The sequence below is a fragment of the Nuphar pumila genome, chromosome 15 (assembly GCF_984573655.1).
Source record: "Nuphar pumila chromosome 15, dmNupPumi1.hap1.1, whole genome shotgun sequence".
NCBI classification, from domain to species: Eukaryota; Viridiplantae; Streptophyta; class Magnoliopsida; order Nymphaeales; family Nymphaeaceae; genus Nuphar; species Nuphar pumila.
The window spans coordinates 31533896-31552566 of record NC_143263.1 but is presented as its reverse complement, the minus strand read 5'-3'; the positions used below and the strand labels follow the sequence as shown (position 1 = coordinate 31552566).

At 37.7% G+C, this 18671-nt stretch overlaps 1 protein-coding gene across 2 annotated transcripts; it reads left to right on the top strand.

Annotated features, from left to right (window-relative positions):
• The first annotated feature begins 2118 nt into the window (after nucleotides 1-2118).
• On the top strand, nucleotides 2119-17232 carry LOC149815018 (cytokinin hydroxylase-like). Of its 2 annotated transcripts, none has more exons than XM_089989362.1 (4): nucleotides 2119-2400; nucleotides 2699-2928; nucleotides 9991-10599; nucleotides 16611-17232. In XM_089989362.1, exons 1-4 carry the CDS (start codon nucleotides 2130-2132, stop codon nucleotides 17052-17054), a joined length of 1554 nt encoding a protein of 517 aa, XP_089845488.1. In that variant the 5' UTR covers nucleotides 2119-2129; the 3' UTR covers nucleotides 17055-17232. The 2 variants fall into 2 exon arrangements, with proteins under 2 accessions (XP_089845488.1, XP_089845489.1); XM_089989363.1 differs by having other exon boundaries at nucleotides 16387-17232.
• The last annotated feature ends 1439 nt before the right edge of the window (nucleotides 17233-18671 follow it).

Below are 18671 nucleotides of genomic sequence, written 5' to 3'. Positions count from 1 at the left end.
CACACAAATCAATTTGTTGAAAACCAAGCTTCTTAGGTCTCCTCGAATGCTTCACAGATCTACGAGGTCACTTTAATAGGTTCTAATGGCTAGGAGTTCCTTCTTGCTGAACCTTTTGATATATACTCAAACTATGGCTCATTGTACATGCAAGCAGGTGCTCAACCTCTTTGATCTACCTTCGATATACCCAAGTTGATAGCTTCTTGTATTAGTGGGGGGATCTAATGATTAAAAAATGTAGGACATGAAAGGGTGTTTTAAAAATTCAAGCAAGAAAACAATGACTCTACAATCAAAGTCTTAACAAAATATGGATAAGTCAAGAGACAACAAAGACAATGCAAACAAGGTCCCGCACAAAATGTAAGTCTAACTTGTTAGAGGTTATCAAAATTTTACTAAAAAAACGGTCTCACGATATTCTCCAACAAGTGTTTTCTAGTTATATTCCCTAAACTAAAGCAAGTAAGCAAAACACCAAGATGGCGGGATCCTTTTGGCCATAATTCAAAATAGCTCTTTTGATTGGCAATGGGGTTTTATAGCCTAATATCTAAGGATTGGGTAGGCTAGATAAGATTTAAGGATTTTAGGATTCGGCTAGATCCATTGGATTCTATCTCACAATTTTTTGAGATAGGAATAAAGAAATGAGAGGTTTTATCTCCAAATGGTGTGCTTTTGAACTAAACTAATTGTTAACAACACATACTATAAATGACATATGTTGCTAATGACACATGGATTGTCGTTAGCAAAAAATGGTTGAAAGATTCAATATATTAACTTGTTTTGGCCATAACTTTTATTTGGATATCCTTTTGAGGTGATTTTTTATGCTTTGGAAAACTCTCATCATCTACTTTAATTCATGTTTTAGGTAAAAACCCAAATTCAATCATTTTGATGATAAAAAATGTTCTTAAAGTAGGTCATACATGAAAATATGATTTTTACGGAACAAGTCATTTTTTTTTTATAACTTTTTGACTCTTATGTATGTCAAATTCACTTGATTTATGTTTTGTCCGCAAGCTAAAATGTTCTAGTTTAATTGATATTTTGAATAAAAATCTTGAGGATGTTGTTTTGCATACTAAAAATAAAGTTGAAGTTAGCTAACTTTAAAATGAGCCAAAACACTGAATTTTGGTGTATGATTCCTTACGTGAAATAACTCGATCAAAATTGGGGTGTCTACCGTTATCACTACCCTAGATTGAGTTAAGAGTGTAAATTTATTAATTTACCTTTAAAACTCTCCTTCCCTCTTTGTTTTTTCTATTTCTTGGCCTTTACACTAATTCACTATTCAAACTTAGGTGTATTTTTTATGTTTTTTATATTGCTGGAAAACTTAGGTGTGTTTTTTTATAGATTTTGGAAGCATAGGTTATTTCTAAAAATTAATATAAAGTTAGGTGTTAAATATGATGTTGATGATAAAATGGTAAATCTGCCTCACATTTAATGGCAAACTTGGTGGAAGTAAACTTTGGGCCCTTTTAATTAACCGCAATATTATTTAGCCAGGGGCTTTTTTTAAATATCCAAAACTTCAGTGTGTTTTTTATTAATGCCAAAACATTAGGCCCGTTTTTTAAAATGTTTCTATTTTAGATACATTAATTGAATACATTTATCTTGCAGTTGACCCCAAATTTGGTACAACAAACAGGAGGCCGTCAAACATCAAACATCCTCTATATATATATATATATGGAAGACAAAAAAACACAAAACCTTAAATCGTGTGGCTACTACTTGGGTATGTGAGCACGTTTTTAGTGTGCTGCTGTACCTGGACGCCGCCAGGTATACAATAGAACCTTTAAAATGTGCACTGTGTGACAAAATCATCTCTGACAAAGGCCGGTGGTCAAAGAGAGCAGATTAGGTCCGTTCCGTTAGTCCATGTGTACATTGTGGACGGTGAGGATGCCAAAAATGATTTGGCAGATCAATGATCTGCTCTCATGAGTCATGATCATTTGTGTTTGTTCGCAACCCACTCACATTTCAGTTTCAAACGCATATGCTCTCTCTCTATAAATACAACACTTATGTGCATCTCTATGTAAACTGTGGAAGTTAAAAAAAAAAATTTTAGTCTAAACCCACTGGAGATGGAAATCATGCAACTTCTTAACCTAACCCTTATTTGCTTCCTCCTTTACGTTTGTATTGCTGCGCTTCACAGGTGTTGGATTCGTCCCATTATACTGAAGAGAAGGCTACAGAAGAGTGGTTTCCAAGGACCATCACCCTTGTTTCCTCTTGGAAACATTCTAGACATGAGGAAGATAGCCAGCAGTGAAGGTCTTGAATCTCCACGCATTACTCATGATATCCATCCCCTGGTTTTCCCTCACTTTGCAAAGTGGAGGAAAACATATGGTAAGTTCTCAGGTCAGCTTCTGGTCTCATGAGGTCAAGGTTTTTCATGTCCACACCTGGATGTCAGAGTTTGGCGTGGGCCTGGTATCCAACAAAAACCTGACCATTGACAGCCTTGTTTAGATTTAATCTAATACTCTAGATTTAATCAATACTAAATATTAGGGCATTGAATCTAATTTAACGGCATAAATGGCATTGCCTCGTATAGTCTCTCTCTCTCTCTCTCTCTCTCTCTCTCTCTCTCTCTCTCTCTCTCTCTCGTCCTAAAAGTTCTGGTCTATTTTTTTTTTTGCAGGGAAAATTTTTGTTTACTGGATAGGCACAGAGCCATTTTTGTATGTAGCTGAGCCAGAGTTCATAAAACAGATGATGTCAACAGTTGAGTCCAAGAGTTGGAGCAAACCATCTGCTTTTAGGCGAGACAGAAAAGCCTTGTTCGGGAACGGCTTGATTATGCTCGACGGAGACGATTGGTCCCATCGCAGACATACTGTTTCACCTGCTTTTTTTTCAGGCAATTTGAAGGTATTTACCTTCTTTTTATCCGTTCCTGATATGTGATCGTTTATCTTGGATGTCATCACTTGTTGCATCCATCTATCCAGTACTGGGGCCGAATATGTTGTGTCAGACGTAAAGAGTAGAACAAGGGACCAATATGGAATATAAAAACACCGAGCATTATGTAAAAACACTCAAAAACTAATATTTCATTTCCACACTCAAAAGATAAGACTCAATTATATTATATAGAAAAACAAATCATGAAATGTGGCTGGGCCGCTTTCTACTCTCTAGTACAACCATTTTACCATTTTCTAAGGATAGGTTAACCACAATGGTCTTTCCTAAAAACTAGCTAGTCACTTCCTACAAAAAGTGGTAACCACAAAAAGTCTCCTAAAACTTAGCTAAACACAATCCCATAACTACAAATCAGTTCACTATTGCAAATCCCTTTCTACGCTTCATAATCTACTCTTTCAAGAAGATGTTTTGTTGCTTCAATTCATCATAGTTTTCAAACATCTTATAATGCTTGTAAAAACTTTTTTTCACCCTTGAATATGATAGCTAAAATTGTTTATCCGCGGTAGAACGATATTACGTTATATCCTTGTCTAAATCAAACTCCGCTTGTACCAAATTATCATAATATAGTTAGTGACATTCTTTTTATGGATTAATCTGTTTATCAAAACATAGTTAGGCAATATACTTACATAAATTGTCTCACGCAACACTATTTTCTCATCAGCTAAAACTTTTATCTACAACTTGTGAGTCATGTTGGCCTGCTCCCTGATGATGCAGGAAAGCCTCCTAGAGAATACAGAGACGCCCTCGCCTACGACTTCTTGTGTCCCAGGCTTGATACTTAATACAACATTTTGTTGCTTAATTTACTTTTGGTAGACTACACATTTTTCTTCCCACGTTTGCACTGAGAAGATTCTATAGTTGTTAATTTATTGTAAAAAATAAATATATATTAATAAGAATGACAATAATAAAATTTTAATTATACAAAAAAATTTATTGGATTAATATTTATCTAAGGTCATTGTGGACAACTCTGAAGTTGCAGTGGCTTGTGGTGTTTGAGGGGGCATCTCTTCCTCCCTTGAAGTATCACCCACATGTGATATGAATTCACCTTAGCTGGCAAGTGGTGAACCGTTTTACGGGAAGAAATGTGCATGTACTTGTCGTGAACGACTATGTATCAACATCTGTTAATTTTATGCAAACAATATTAAATCACACTACACTATATAATATTAATTCATATAAAAATATCAAAAACATATCATACTATATTATATAAAACAATATTAGACAGAGCAATAGCACATGCACTTACAATACAATTCATTTGTGACTCTAGATGCTTTGTCAACGCTTCAATAGATAGATGTTCAATTGCATTTATATCAATTTATAGATCTAGTCATGAGTCCACCAACCAATTAAGACTTTCTGGCGACACAGGGTCTTCCTTCTCCGCTTGTAATGCAGACATGCTGGAGTAATTGAAGTTAGAAGTTCTATAAGAGATATAGAACTATTGATATTCCTCATCTCGAAAGAAGTAACAAATTTTTTATAATATCATAGACAAGGAAATTTTTTTATATGAATATCATCTTTTTCAAGTACACCATACTATGACAAGAAGTAGTCATTAAATGAACTTTTATTGACACTCCAGTACCATATTTATGCAGAGTTCCTCTTGAATGTTTTCCTACTAGCAATCACTTTTCTAAGTTTGAAACTGTTAGGATGTGTTGTAGAGGTAAAAAAATTATCTTTATGCTATCAATATGCATGCATGAAGAGATATCTAATTGTAAAAACCTAGAGGAAGTGCCAGTTGAAGAGCTAAAAATTTCTTCTTATCAAGACATCGACCTAAACCTTCCCAAAGCTATCCAGAAAGGAAAGAGACATTATGCTACTTACCCTTTGTATGACTTTGTTTCTTATCTGTTCATTTTCTTGTCCTACATGATAATTGTTCCTAATTATGGTTTAGTTCTTCCTAAGAATATGAAGGAAACTTTAAAGTTTCTCAGTAAAGGGATGTCATGACCACTGAAATGGATGCCCTATAAAAGAATCAAACTTGGGACCTTGTTTCTTTATCCAAGGAAAGAAGGTTATAGGATGCAAGTGGGCACACATATTGAAATTCAAGTCAAATGATCTATAGAGATAAAAGGCTAGATTGGTGAAAAAAGGATATACACAAGATTAAAGCATAAATTATGTAAAACAATTGTCATATGGCAAAATTGAACTCTATTTAGGTTATCCTTGCTCCAATGATTCATAGATTGGGGCTTTTATATCAACTAGATGTGAAGAGTACCTTATTGCATAGCAACATGAACTTTGTTACTAATATTTTAATTGAAATAAGAAAAGTATATTTTTCTTCTCTTTTAAACTCTGCCCCAACTATGGAAACAAATAAACTTTGTCAAAAAAGCGCCAACTCACACATACATTTAAAAGTTCCATGTACTTGTACCCATGTGACATAGGGAATATGGTAGTAACTACTTAGGTAAGAGAATCAAAGAGAGCAATCCAATGTACTCAAGGATTTGGTGAAGTGTCATGTGAAATAACAAAAAAATATAAATTATTAAATATGTCGGGGCTGGGTTTGATGGATTCAAACCCAGCCTCAACACCTATGGCAATGAGGGGAGAAGAAGAAGAAAGAGATACCTTCGAGAGGGAGGCTGGGGTTCAATGACATCGATCACCCGAGCGGGAGGAGGGAGGTTGGGGTTCGACAGAATCACCCGAGCAAGGAAGAGAGAGGCCAGAGAGAGAGAAAGAGAGTGAAAGAAATTCAAAAGGGCCCATCGGGCTCTAATTATAGGCTCAATAACAATGACATTTATGTCGCCATTATAGAGTCTATAAGTATACCATATAATGACGACATACAAGATCACCGTTATTAAGTAAAACCTTATAACAATGACATTTATACGTCGTCGTTATTCATCTTTAACAGCAAGATTATCGGTTGTTCCGTTAAAGTGTTTTTAATGGCAATATTTAATGGCCAAATAATATCGTTGTTAAAAATGTATATTTAATGGGATATATAAAGTTGTTGTTTTAGGTATGTTTATAATGGCGACATGTGTGTCGTAGTTGATCAATCGTGGCAACTTTTATTATCGCCATTAAAGCGTCATTGGTATTGACCTCATCCTTGTCATGGCTATATAATGTTGTCGTTATAAACATACTTCTAACGGCGATAGCTAAGGTCACCAGTATAGGTATGTTTACAACGATGACATAGTTAATAGCCATATAATGTTGTTGTTATAAACATATCTATAATGGCAATATCTTAAGGCACCATTATAGACATGTCCATAATGGCAACGCTTGTTTGAGGCCAAGGTATTAACGAAGATATCTAAAGTCGTAGTTATTGCTTAGTCAATAATAGCAACTTTTTATGTCATTGTTAAAGAGTCGCCGCTATTGACCCTCATCTGAATGTCCAACCAAATGCTTTTAACACAAACATAAGCCCATTTAATAAGACCTGAGCATCAATCCACATATGTAACAAAGTAGTTGGCTGAGTAATCATCACTCTCCCATAAAGATTTTTCGTGGCGAGTACTTTATTGTATAATCAGCATGATCACTGGAGCTGATCTCTTAAATCTATTGTCGTGAATAGACTCATTAGATATGTATGAGGATGGAAAGGCTAACTGACATCTGTGAGATAATGAGCGAGCAGGGATACAAGGATCGCTTAAATGCATGAGTAAGTGACACATGCCAATCACATGACAATCTAACATTTAGAGAGAACTGTCATGTGATTAGCATGTGTCACATAGGTAGGTAGTGTTGTTCATCATTTAGATAGTTGGGGCTCAAGCGTTGATTGGTGACTGAACTAAACGTTGATTCTCGTTAGGGATGTAAGCGGTTTGGATTTGGGTTGGATGTCGACATTACTAGATCCAACTTTATTCAGATATTGGCTAAACAGATTTTGATTCAGATGGAGAAAAGGTACAACCAAATTTAACTTTTTACATATATTCATAAATGGATATCCATCAAACCTGGATATCCATCAAATTCTATAGCGGAAATCAAAAGTCATATCCTAATATCATTATTAGTTAGGGAGGGTGGTGTGTGTTCTCCCCCGAAGATGGACTGTCGGCATCACTTAGCATCGGAGTCTGGTGCGGTTGCAAAGGCTGAAGTACCTTTCTTGCTATTCTTGTCATGAAACGACGGTTCAAGAAAATCACAAAAATGTCCTCCATTCAAAAAAGAGAAACGACAGTTCAAAAAAAGAACTAAAATATCCTCCATTCAGAAAGTCGAGGATGATGTTAACTCTTCAAAGTCCAAACAACGAAACAAACATGAAACACTCTCTTTCTTTTCCGTTTGAACTTTCTGTCATCTTCTTCTTCTTCTTCTTCGTGAAACACTGTAACCCCCCCCCCCCTCTCTCTAGAGAAGAAATTAAGGGAGGCAAAGAGTCGGCGATTCGATGGTGATCATCGTCCTCTTTTTGCTAGCAGTGGTCGGAATGCTGCCCTCGTCCAACGGGCAACCGACTGCGGCGGCCCCTCCGCCGCATTCGAGGGACACCTACAACGAAATCTTCCTCCAGTACACCTACAACAGATTCTTTCAAAGTATAATTCATCTACCCCTACGTCGGCAATACTTTCGATCAGGGCTATGCCTTCCAGGCCACCCTGACGCTGCTCAACACGGGTGTTCGCACCCTCAAGTATTGGCAGGCATTCATCAGGTTCTAGCACCGCAAGGTCATCATCTCGACCTCCAGCGTTGTGCTCTTCGATAGGACCTACCTCCCCACCAACGTCAGGAATGACACGTTCCCCTCTGGCTTCCCTATCACGGACCTCAAGACTGCCATCAGGACGGCTGGTGACTACAGCCTAATCACGATGAAGATCGTGCTCAAGGGGGCGGTGTTCGACATTGCGATTTATGATTTGCACAGAATAGCGATTTACGAAAATCGTGTAGCACAAAAAAATGGCAAATTGCAAAATTGAGTAGCGATTTATGAAAATTGCGTAGCAAAAAAAAAATGTCAAATCGCTATGCGATTTTCGTAAATCGCTATATCGAGTAGCGATTTACAAAAATCGCATAGCAAAAAAATGGCAAATTGCTAAATCCAGTAGCGATTTATGAAAATTATGTAGCAAAAAAAATAAAAAATCGCTAAATCGAGTAGCGATTTACGAAAATCGCATAGCAAAAAAAAATAGAAAATCGCGGAAAAGGGTGTTACGAAAACCTCGAGCAAGAAACAACCGAAGGAAACATATGAGCGTCACGATCAAACAAAACACTTTATTGCTCTTTTTCGATAGTTACAAGAGGGAAAAAAAAGAAAAAATTTATATAAGGCCCAAAAAAAATTTGAATTAAGCACCGGGGGGAGCCCCTGGACCCTCCTCCTATAAGGGCAAAAACTTTGAATCAAGCTCTACAACTCATCAAGTTGAACTATGCTATAGTCAGTGTGCACGTCAGTCGGTGCTTGATGGAGCAGTGTAGGATCGTCTGCTGGATGTGCACAGAGGCAGAAAGAGAAGGGAGGGAGAGAGATGGTTGATGTTCATGGCCTTCGTCAGGAGGGATTCTTTTCTCGGATAATCCTGCAGTAGAAATTGGGTCTTAAATAACCATCTTCAGGATACTTAAATCTTTGCAACTGCTCTTTTTCTAGAATCATCATTTTATGGCACCAATGGAGGAAAGGGTACTTAAGTCTTTGCAACCACACCGAACTTTGACGCTAACTGATGCTGACAAACATGGGGATACGAGCCGCATGTGCTTACATATGAGACGCTCATTGGGACCCCCAAACACGCGATGTAGCTAACGGCCGTCTTGGGGGGGGGCATATAACCTGCTTCGTATTAGTTATATATGGTTTTAGCTTACCTAATCCGGCTAAATGATGTTGGCTTCGGTTAGATATCAGATAAAATTCTATCTGTGGACATCCCCGATACTCACCCTGTTTGAAATGAATTGAGCACGTCATAAGCTATGAGACTAATTTTCAACGTTTCCCTCTGTCATCCAAGTGTGGAGCGATTAGGGTGTCTCTAGGAAAGGGAAGACCACCTGGCCGTCCCCAATGATCAATGGGACACCATGACAGAAGTTGGCCAGAACCGAAACCCAACCGTTCTGAATTCCCGAACCCTTCTTTCACTTTTGATTTTTGGACCAATTAACTAGAAGGCCAACCGCAATCCAACCCTCTTTGTTACAATTCAACCACAGCTATATAGCAAGGACTTATTCCAATTATGCAAATTATGAATTCCCGAACCCCCTGAATCACTAGACTTGAAAACAGTAGACCAACTCACTAAAGAAGTGAATGTGCTCTCGGATTTACCAGACCAAATAAATCGCTGAAAAGTATTAATAAGACAATTTTCTACCTTCCTCAGCAATTTGAAAATTTGCAAATAAAGAAGCACCATAGAGAATATAAGCAGTGTCAAAGCAGAGATGAGTTTCACTCATCCCCTATGTCATCCTCCATCTTCATACCCCTCCTAAATCTTATGATGCAAGTCGTTTTGATAAAATCTGACTTTATAAATGGATTTAGCACGATCAATGTAATAAAAAAACTACCCTTGTAACGTATTTTTTCAACAAAAAAATTTATTTTTTTAATGACAATTTTGTGTTTTGTCAACCGTTGATTTTTGAATCAATCTTCACTAAATGAATGATGTAGATCACATCTATGGAGTTCTATTTGACCAAAACAACTTGCATCAATGAAATCTCAAAGAGGAGTATGAAGGGATGACATAGGGATGAGTGGAAAGATGTAGATCACGTTTGTCTCCATGAACTCCGGTCATGTTATTAGCAAACTTAAGGCTAATTTTAGAAAACCAGCCAACTATCTTTTAATCACATTTTTATCCTTCTAACGACTCTCTCTCTCTCTCTCTCTCTCAAAGTCCCTTAATTGTTTTTTCTCCTTATTCGTAGAACATGGCAAGTTTAATCGTGGATTCAACGAGCAATATGTTGGATGAATGGAGACATAAAGTGAAGGCTGGTAGTGTTGAGATCTATGTTGAAAGGGATCTCACAAGAATAACAGCTGATATCATAGCTAAAGCCAGCATTGGTCTGAGCTACAAAGACTTGAAAGAAGTGTTTGAGAAGATGAGCATGGTGCAGAATGTACTTTTTAGTCCCAAGCGGCTGGTTGGTGTCCCTTTTGGCAATGTTTTCAACCCCAAGAAGTTCATGAAAATCCAAAGACTAAGAAAGGAGATAGACAGGCTTCTTCTCACTGCTGTAAAGGCACCAAGGCCTGGAGTGCCCAGTCCCCACCGGGACCTGCTGAGCCTTCTACTTGAGAAAAAAGGGTCTGACTTAAAGCATGGAGAGAAGCAGCTCTCGGACCAAGATGTGGTGGATGAATGCAAGACTTTCATTTTCAGTGGGCATGAAACAACTGCACTCGCACTCTCGTGGACCTTGTTCCTTTTAGCCTTGCATCCAGAGTGGCAACACTTGCTCAGGGAAGAAGTTGCAGAAATAAGTAGAGGCCAGCCTATTGATGCCAACATGCTTCTTGAGCTTAAAAAGGTACTCTCTCTCTCTCTCTCTCTCTCTCTCTCTCTCTCTCTCTCTCTCTCTCTCTCTCTCTCTCTCTATATATATATATATATATATATATATATATATATATATATATATATAGGAAAGGGGACCATCCAACTAAAAGATCCATAATCTACAAACAATAATAATTGATGGCGTTTCTCCTCTAATGATTGAGTTTTTATCCATCAGACTTTACATATTGGATTTCTATCATTTATTTAATGAACTATATGTTTTGGATTATGAATTTTTAATGTTTAGATGCACTTTTGAAAGCACTAAAAATCAACGGCCCACAATACTTAGTATTGTAAAGTTTTAACTGCATTGTGAGCCATGAATTCTTTACATTTTGGAAAACATTCTTATATGTAGTAAAGTCTTCATGTAAAGCATATTTTTTTACTAAATAAATTATAAAGGACAAATATATGAAGTTCTATCGACAAGACGTTGAAGCATTGGAGGAAGAGAGTCATCATGTCGTCATTGGTTGTAGATTTTGAGAGGGTGGTGTATGTTCGCCCCCGATGATTCACTGAATCCCACGTCTGTGTTCGGGGCTTTGAATGAGCACCACGTATACAAGCACATGGGGCTCGTATTCCCGTGTATGTTGACATAACTTTGCATCAGATTCTGGTGTTGTTGCAAAGACTTAAGTACCCTTTCTTGCTATTCTTCTCATAAAGTGATGGTTTGAGAAAATGACAAAAATGCCCTTCATTCAAAAAAGAAAAAACAAACAGTTCAAAAAAAGGACAAACATGTCCTCCATCCAGAAAGTCGAGGATGATGTTGACTCTTCAAAGTCTTCTTCTTCTTTCTCCGTAAAACACTGTAAAACCCTCTCTCTCTCTCTAGAGAAGAAATCAAGGGAGGATTCTTGAAAAGACTTAAGTGCCCCAAACATGATTATTTAAGACCCAGTCTTTGCACTGCAGGATTATCCGAGAAAGAAATCTCTCCTGGAGGAGGCCATGAACATCAACCATCTCACACTCTCTCTCCATTCTCTTTTTGCTTTTGTGCACATCCAGCAGAAGATCCTACATTGCTCCATCAAGCACCGACTGACCTGCACATTAACTGTTGTGGAGCCTGATTCAGAGTTTTTACCCTTACAGGAGGAGGGTTTGGGGGCTCCTCCCAGCGTGGGTAGCATCATTCAACTAAATGAGTTGTAGATCCTGATTCAGAGTTTTTACCCTTACAAGAGAGGGGTAAAACCTCATCTCACTCTCTCTACTTCTGTGCACATCCAACAAACGATCCAACATTTTTCCATCAAACACTGACTGACCTGCACACTGACTGTAGCATCGTTCAACTTGATGAGTTGTGGAGCCTGATTTAGAGTTTTTGCCCTTACAGGAGGGGGGTTTGGGGGCTCCTCCCAGCGTGGGTAGCATCATTCAACTTGAAGAGTTGTGGAGTCTGATTCAAAGTTTTTACCCATTCATATTTTAAGGCATTAGATCTCATGTTTGAACATCCATGCATGTGCAGTTTGCTTTCATCATGTTCAGTTGCTTTCTAGATTATACTTTGAATTCTGGTGCATTTTAGATCTATAAATTTGTATGTAACCAGAGCTCATTTTAATCTAAATTTTTTACTGCAACTTCATGCATATGTCTATGCTCTCCACCAAAAATCAGATCATTCTGAGTTTGTTTGACTCACTTTAAAAATCGAGATTCAGAACCTTTTATTTTGCACCGTCAGGATTTTAGCAGAATCAGGACCAACTTGCGGGAGTGATTTCTCCCTAACCAGAGATGATCTTTCTGATCCGTAAAAAGGGTAGTTTTTTAAATTGAATCTAGTTTGTTCATACCAAATTTCAGCGATTTCTATGGTATTTTCATACCAGTTTTGGGTAGAAAACCATAACCTTGTCACCCTGTGTCATTTTAACGGCTCAGATTTTGATCCATTTTGTTTGAATTTTATTTCCCTAATGGGAGATCATTTTTCAATTCTATAAAACGGGTTCTTTTATTTTATGTGTCTAGTTCATCCTTGTAAATTTTTAGAATTTTTCATGGTCAATTACTATTTTATTTTGATTAAATATCAGAACCTTGTATCCAGATTTTATAAATGTTCTGATTTTGGCCCCCATATTATGAATGTTGTAGCACTTCTTCAACAAATCGCTATTTGATTGGCAATATTCTTAAGCAAATCATTGTTATGATTTTTTTGGGTCTCTAATGAGTCCCTACTATGATTTATAGTATTTTTGGGTCCCCAACGAGCCTCACAATGATTTATATTGTTGTCCGGTCTTTTAAAAATGATTTATAGTGCTTTGGGGTCTCCAACGAGCCCCACAGCGATTTATAGTATTTTTTGGTCTTTTAACTATGATTTATAGTGTTTTCAAGTCTCTAACGACACCCACGGCAATTTATAGTGTTGCTGGACCTCGCTATAGCGATTTGTAGTGTTTCTCGCTAAACACTACAGCGATTTGTGATACAAATCGCTATCCGAATCAGGACCAACTTGTCAGGGCCATATCTCCCTAATCAGAGATCGGATTTCAAATCCGTAAAAAGTGGTGTCTTTGTTATGAAGTCTAGTTTATTCTTGTAAATTTTCAGTAATTTCTATGGTCATTTGATACCCTATTTGGATCTAAAACCAGACCCCTATCAGTCTGCCTTATTTGAGTGATATAGGTTTTTATTTTATTTTGTAAGAGTCATATCTCCCCAACGGAAGATCATTTTCCAAATCCGTAAAAAGGGTTTTCTTTATCTATGTGTCTAGTTTATATCTGGAAAGTTTTATAACATTCTATGCTCATTTGATTTTTCAAACCTGTTAAAAACCGAGACATGTCTCCAACAAGTTATAATTAACTTCCATCCACTCAGTTAAAAGGGAATAATAACATGTCTCAGTTTTTAATAGGTTTGAAATATCAAATGAGCATAGAAAGTTATAAAACTTTTTAGATATAAACAAGACACATAGAGGAAGAAAACCCTTTTTACGGATTTGGAAAATGATCTTCCGTTGGGGAGATATGACTTTTACAAAATGAAATAAAAGCCTATGTCACTCAAATAAGGCAGACTGATAGGGGTCTGGTTTTAGATCCAAATGGGGTATCAAATGACCATATAAATCGCTGAAATTTTACAGGAATAAACTAGACTTCATAACGAAGACACCACTTTTTACGGATTTGAAATCCGATCTCTAGTTAGGGAGATATGGCCCAGACAATTTGGTCCTGATTCGGATAGCGATTTGTATCACAAATCGCTGTAGTGTTTAGCGAGAAACACTACGAATCGCTATAGCGAGGTCTAGCAACACTATAAATCACTGTGGGTCTCGTTAGAGACCCGAAAACACTATAAATCATAGTTAAAAGACCAAAAACTACTACAAATCGCTGTGGGGCTCGTTGGAGACCCCAAAGCACTATAAATCATAGTTAAAAGACCGGACAACACTATAAATCATTGTGAGGCTCGTTGGAGACCCAAAAATACTACAAATCATTATAGGGACTCATTAGAGACCCAAAAAAATCATAACAACGATTTGCTGAAGAATATTGTCAATCAAATAGCGATTTGTTGAAGAAGTGCTACAACAGTCATGATATGGGGGCCAAAATCAGAACATTTATAAAATCTATATACAAGGTTCTAGTATTTAATCAAAATAAAATAGTAATTTACCATGAAAAATTCTGAAAATTTACAGAGATGAACTAGACACATAAAATAAGAGAACCCGTTTTACATAATTGAAAAATGATCTCTCATTAGGAAAATAAAATTTAAACAAAATGGATAAAAATCTGAGCCATTAAAATAACACATGGTGACAAGGTTATGGTTTTTGATCCAAAACTGGTATAAAAACACCATAGAAATTGCTGAAATTTGGTATGAACAAACTAGATTCAATTTAAAAAACAACCCTTTTTACGGATTGGAAAGATCATCTCTGGTTAGGGAGAAATCACTTCCGCAAGTTGGTCCAGATTCTGCTAAAATCCTGACGGTGCAAAATAACAGGTTCTGAATCTCGATTTTTAAAGTGGGTCAAACAAACTCAGAATGATCTGATTTTTGGTGGAGAGCATAAAGACATATGCATGAAGTTGCAGTAAAAAATTCAGATTAAAATGAGCTCTGGTTACATATAAATCGATAGATCTAAAATGCACCAGAATTTAAAGTATAATCTAGAAAGCAACTAAACATAATGAAAGCAAACTGCACATGCGTGGATGTTCAAACATGAGAGCTAAATGCCTTAAAACATGAATGGGTAAAAACTTTGAATCAGACTCCACAACTCTTCAAGTTGAATGATGCTACCCACGCTGGGAGGAGCCCCCAAACCCCCCTCCTGTAAGGGCAAAAACTCTAAATCAGGCTCCACAACTCATCAAGTTGAACGATGCTACAGTCAGTGTGCAGGTCAGTCGGTGTTTGATGGAGAAATATTGGATCGTTTGTTGGATGTGCACAGAAGTAGAGAGAGAAGGGAGAGAGAGTGAGATGATTGATGTTCATGGCTTTCTTCAGGGGGAACTCTTTGCCTCTCTTGATTTCTTCTCTAGAGAGAGAGGGTTTTACAGTGTTTTACGAAGAAGGAAGAAGAAGAAGATGACGATGAAAAGTTCAAACAAACATTTTTTATGGCTCAGGTTTGTTTCGTCGGATGACCATCGGTTGGAGCCCCCAAACCCTTCTCCTGTAAGGGCAAAAACTCTAAATCAGGCTCCACAACAAATCAAGTTGAACGATGCTATCCACATTGGGAGGAGCCCCCAAACCCTTCTCCTATAAGGGTAAAAACTGTGAATCAGACTCCACAACGAATCAAGTTGAATGATGCTACCCACACTGGGAGGAGCCCCCAAACCCTTCTCCTGTAAGGGTAAAAACTCTGAATCAGGATCTACAACTCATTTAGCTGAATGATGCTACCCACGCTGGGAGGAGCCCCCAAACCCTCCTCCTGTAAGGGCAAAAACTCTGAATCAGGCTCCAGAACGAATCAAGTTGAATGATGCTACCTACGCTGGGAGGAGCCCCCAAACCCTCCTCCTGTAAGGGTAAAAACTCTGAATCAGGATCTACAACTCATTTAGTTGAATGATGCTACCCACGCTGGGAGGAGCCCCCAAACCCTCCTCCTGTAAGGGTAAAAACTCTGAATCCGGCTCCACAACAGTCAATGTGCAGGTCAGTCGATGCTTGATGGAGCAATGTAAGATCTTCTATTGGATGTGCATAAAAGCATAAAGAGAAGGGAGAGAGAGAGAGAGTGAGAGGGTTGATGTTCATGGCCTCCTCCAGGGGAGATTTCTTTCTCAGATAATCCTGCAGTGCAGAGACTGGGTCTTAAATAATCATCTTCGGGGCACTTAAGTCTTTACAACCACTCCTTTTCAAGAATCGTCATTTTTTTTGGCACCAATGGAGTTGAGGGTACTTAAGTCTTTGCAATCGCATCAAACTCCAATGCTAATTAATGCTGACAAACATGGGGATACGAGACGCACATTCTTACATACGTGGTGCTCTTTGGGACCCCCGAACATGAGATGTAGCTAACTGCCCTGTTCGGGGGGGGGGGGACATATAACCTGCTTTGGTAGATTTTGGACCTTTCTTTGGTTGAATGGGTTTTCCTTCGAGCATGTTCAAATGCACAGCGTAATGTCGTGTGTTCTTTTATTTTTTCAAAAAACTGACATCTAGCTGCTGTCATTTTTCTGCCTAGAGACTTACGGCGGTCAAGACCTAAATCTCCTGAGTGTGCAAACAAAAAAATGGTGCAGCATCACCATTTGATCATGCCCAATCAACGGTGGTGCTTCTTCCAATGTATCTTTAAACAGTTGAACTGTTTGAATATATATATATATATATATATATATATATATATATATATATATATATGTGTGAGAAAATGATAGGTGAATAACTCTTGATATACGCTTGCAGATGACATGTGTGATGAATGAGGTACTGAGGCTTTACTCACCAGGGCCCAATGCACAAAGGCAAGCCAAGGAAGACATACAAATTGGGGAATTGTTGGTTGCTAAAGGGACAAACGTCTGGTTGGACATTGTGGGTTTGAACCATGACCCAACCCTGTGGGGCGAGGATGTCAATGAGTTCAAGCCAGAGAGGTTTAAGGAGGGCCAGTCATTGGCCTGCAATTATAGAATGGGCTTCATCCCTTTTGGATGTGGATCGAGGATGTGTTTGGGCCAAAACCAATTCAGGATGGAATACAAGCTTGTCCTGTCCATGATTCTCACTAGTTTTTCATGGTCTCTGTCGCCAAATTATTCTCACTCTCCAGCCATCAGGCTCACCATGAGGCCTTTATTTGGGGTTCCCTTGATTTTTCGGCCTTTGTCTAACCAACACGTGTTCTAACTTTATATGTTAGGTGCATTGCATGGTCACATGTATGACATCTAAAACATGACTAAGTCAATGAACGTCAGTGTTTCAGATAGTACTAGTGATTTTTGAGTGGTGTTCATGATCTTTTCTTCGGTTCACAAACTTGGCCGCTTGTTTTTTTATTCCAAATGAAATAAAATTTTGCTCTTTTGCCTTTCTCTTATGCTTTACTTCACTTTGAACCGAAGGTGCTCTTGTAGGATAAGAGAACAAAAGAGAGGCCTGGGAGTGCTGTCACTGTAAAAAGTAAGAGGGAATCAGAGAAACTAAAAAATCTTTTTACTAGTTTTTCCTTGCATAAAGCAGAGCACAATTTTAGAAATTTAAAGAACAAAAAAATGACACATAACTGACCCACTAACTTCACGCTGGCATGATCCTAACAGTTACCACTTAAAAACTGTTAACACCATCCACTAAGGAACATGTCCACGAAATCAGAAAAACGATTTTTTAACTGAGCATTGGATGCTCCTAAACTTTTGGGCCACTCTCAAACCATACGTTTGAACATCATCTCACAGTTCAACCCCTTGATGTGAAAACTCAGTCACTCCCAATGACTCCTTAAATTTTACACTTTTTTTTATATGGGAGTGCCTTTGTAAAACCATCAGCAATCTGGTCATTTGACGGACAATACTTGACTTCAGTTACACCATTTGCTTCTGCTTCTCTATTGAAGTGATGCCTGAGCTATATATGCTCCATTCTTCCATAAAGCAACGAATTCCGTGTCATCAAAATTGTAAACTTGTTATCACAGAAAATTTCTTTAGCATGATTTTGTGATTGATGCATATCATCAAGGATGTGCCTCATCCAAATAGCTTGACATGTCGCTGCAGTTGCGGCAATGTACTGATGACAATAAGGTTGTAGTACTTTGCTTTTTAGAGCTCCAAGATACTACACCAGATCGAGTCCAAAAATAAACCTGCATGTGCTTTTTCATCATCCAAAGAACCTGCCCAATCACTATCAATAAATCCAAGCAATTTAAAGTTAGTAACTGGTTTAAACCAAATTCCATAGTTAGATGTAGCTCGGACATAATGAAGAATTTGTTTTGCTACTCCCAAATGATGGACTGAAGGATTTCGCATGAATTTGGAAATAAGTCCCACTGAGAACATAATATAATATCAGGCTGGGTGTGAGTGAAATACATCAAACCACCAACCAAACTTCAAAAATATGTTTAATTCACCTTAGCATTCATGGGAGTCGAACAAACCTTGCAATTTGACATGCTAATTTTTTAAGTAACTCCAATGCATATCTTTCCTATGATACAAAATTCCATTATTAGTTTGTCTCACTTGCAACCCAAGAAAATAATGTAATTGACCCAAATCAGTCATTTTGAATTTTTTTGTCATTCCATGAGAATGTTGGAAGAACCTGTACATATATATATGATGTCATCTAGTGGGGCTTGTTTAAGGTCATACAAAGCCTTTTTTAAGTTTATAAACTTTCTCTTCCTTTCTCTTAATTTTAAATCCATGGGATTGTTCAACATACACATCCTTCTTTAGATACCTATTCAAAAAGGCTGACTTAACATCAAATTGAAATACATGC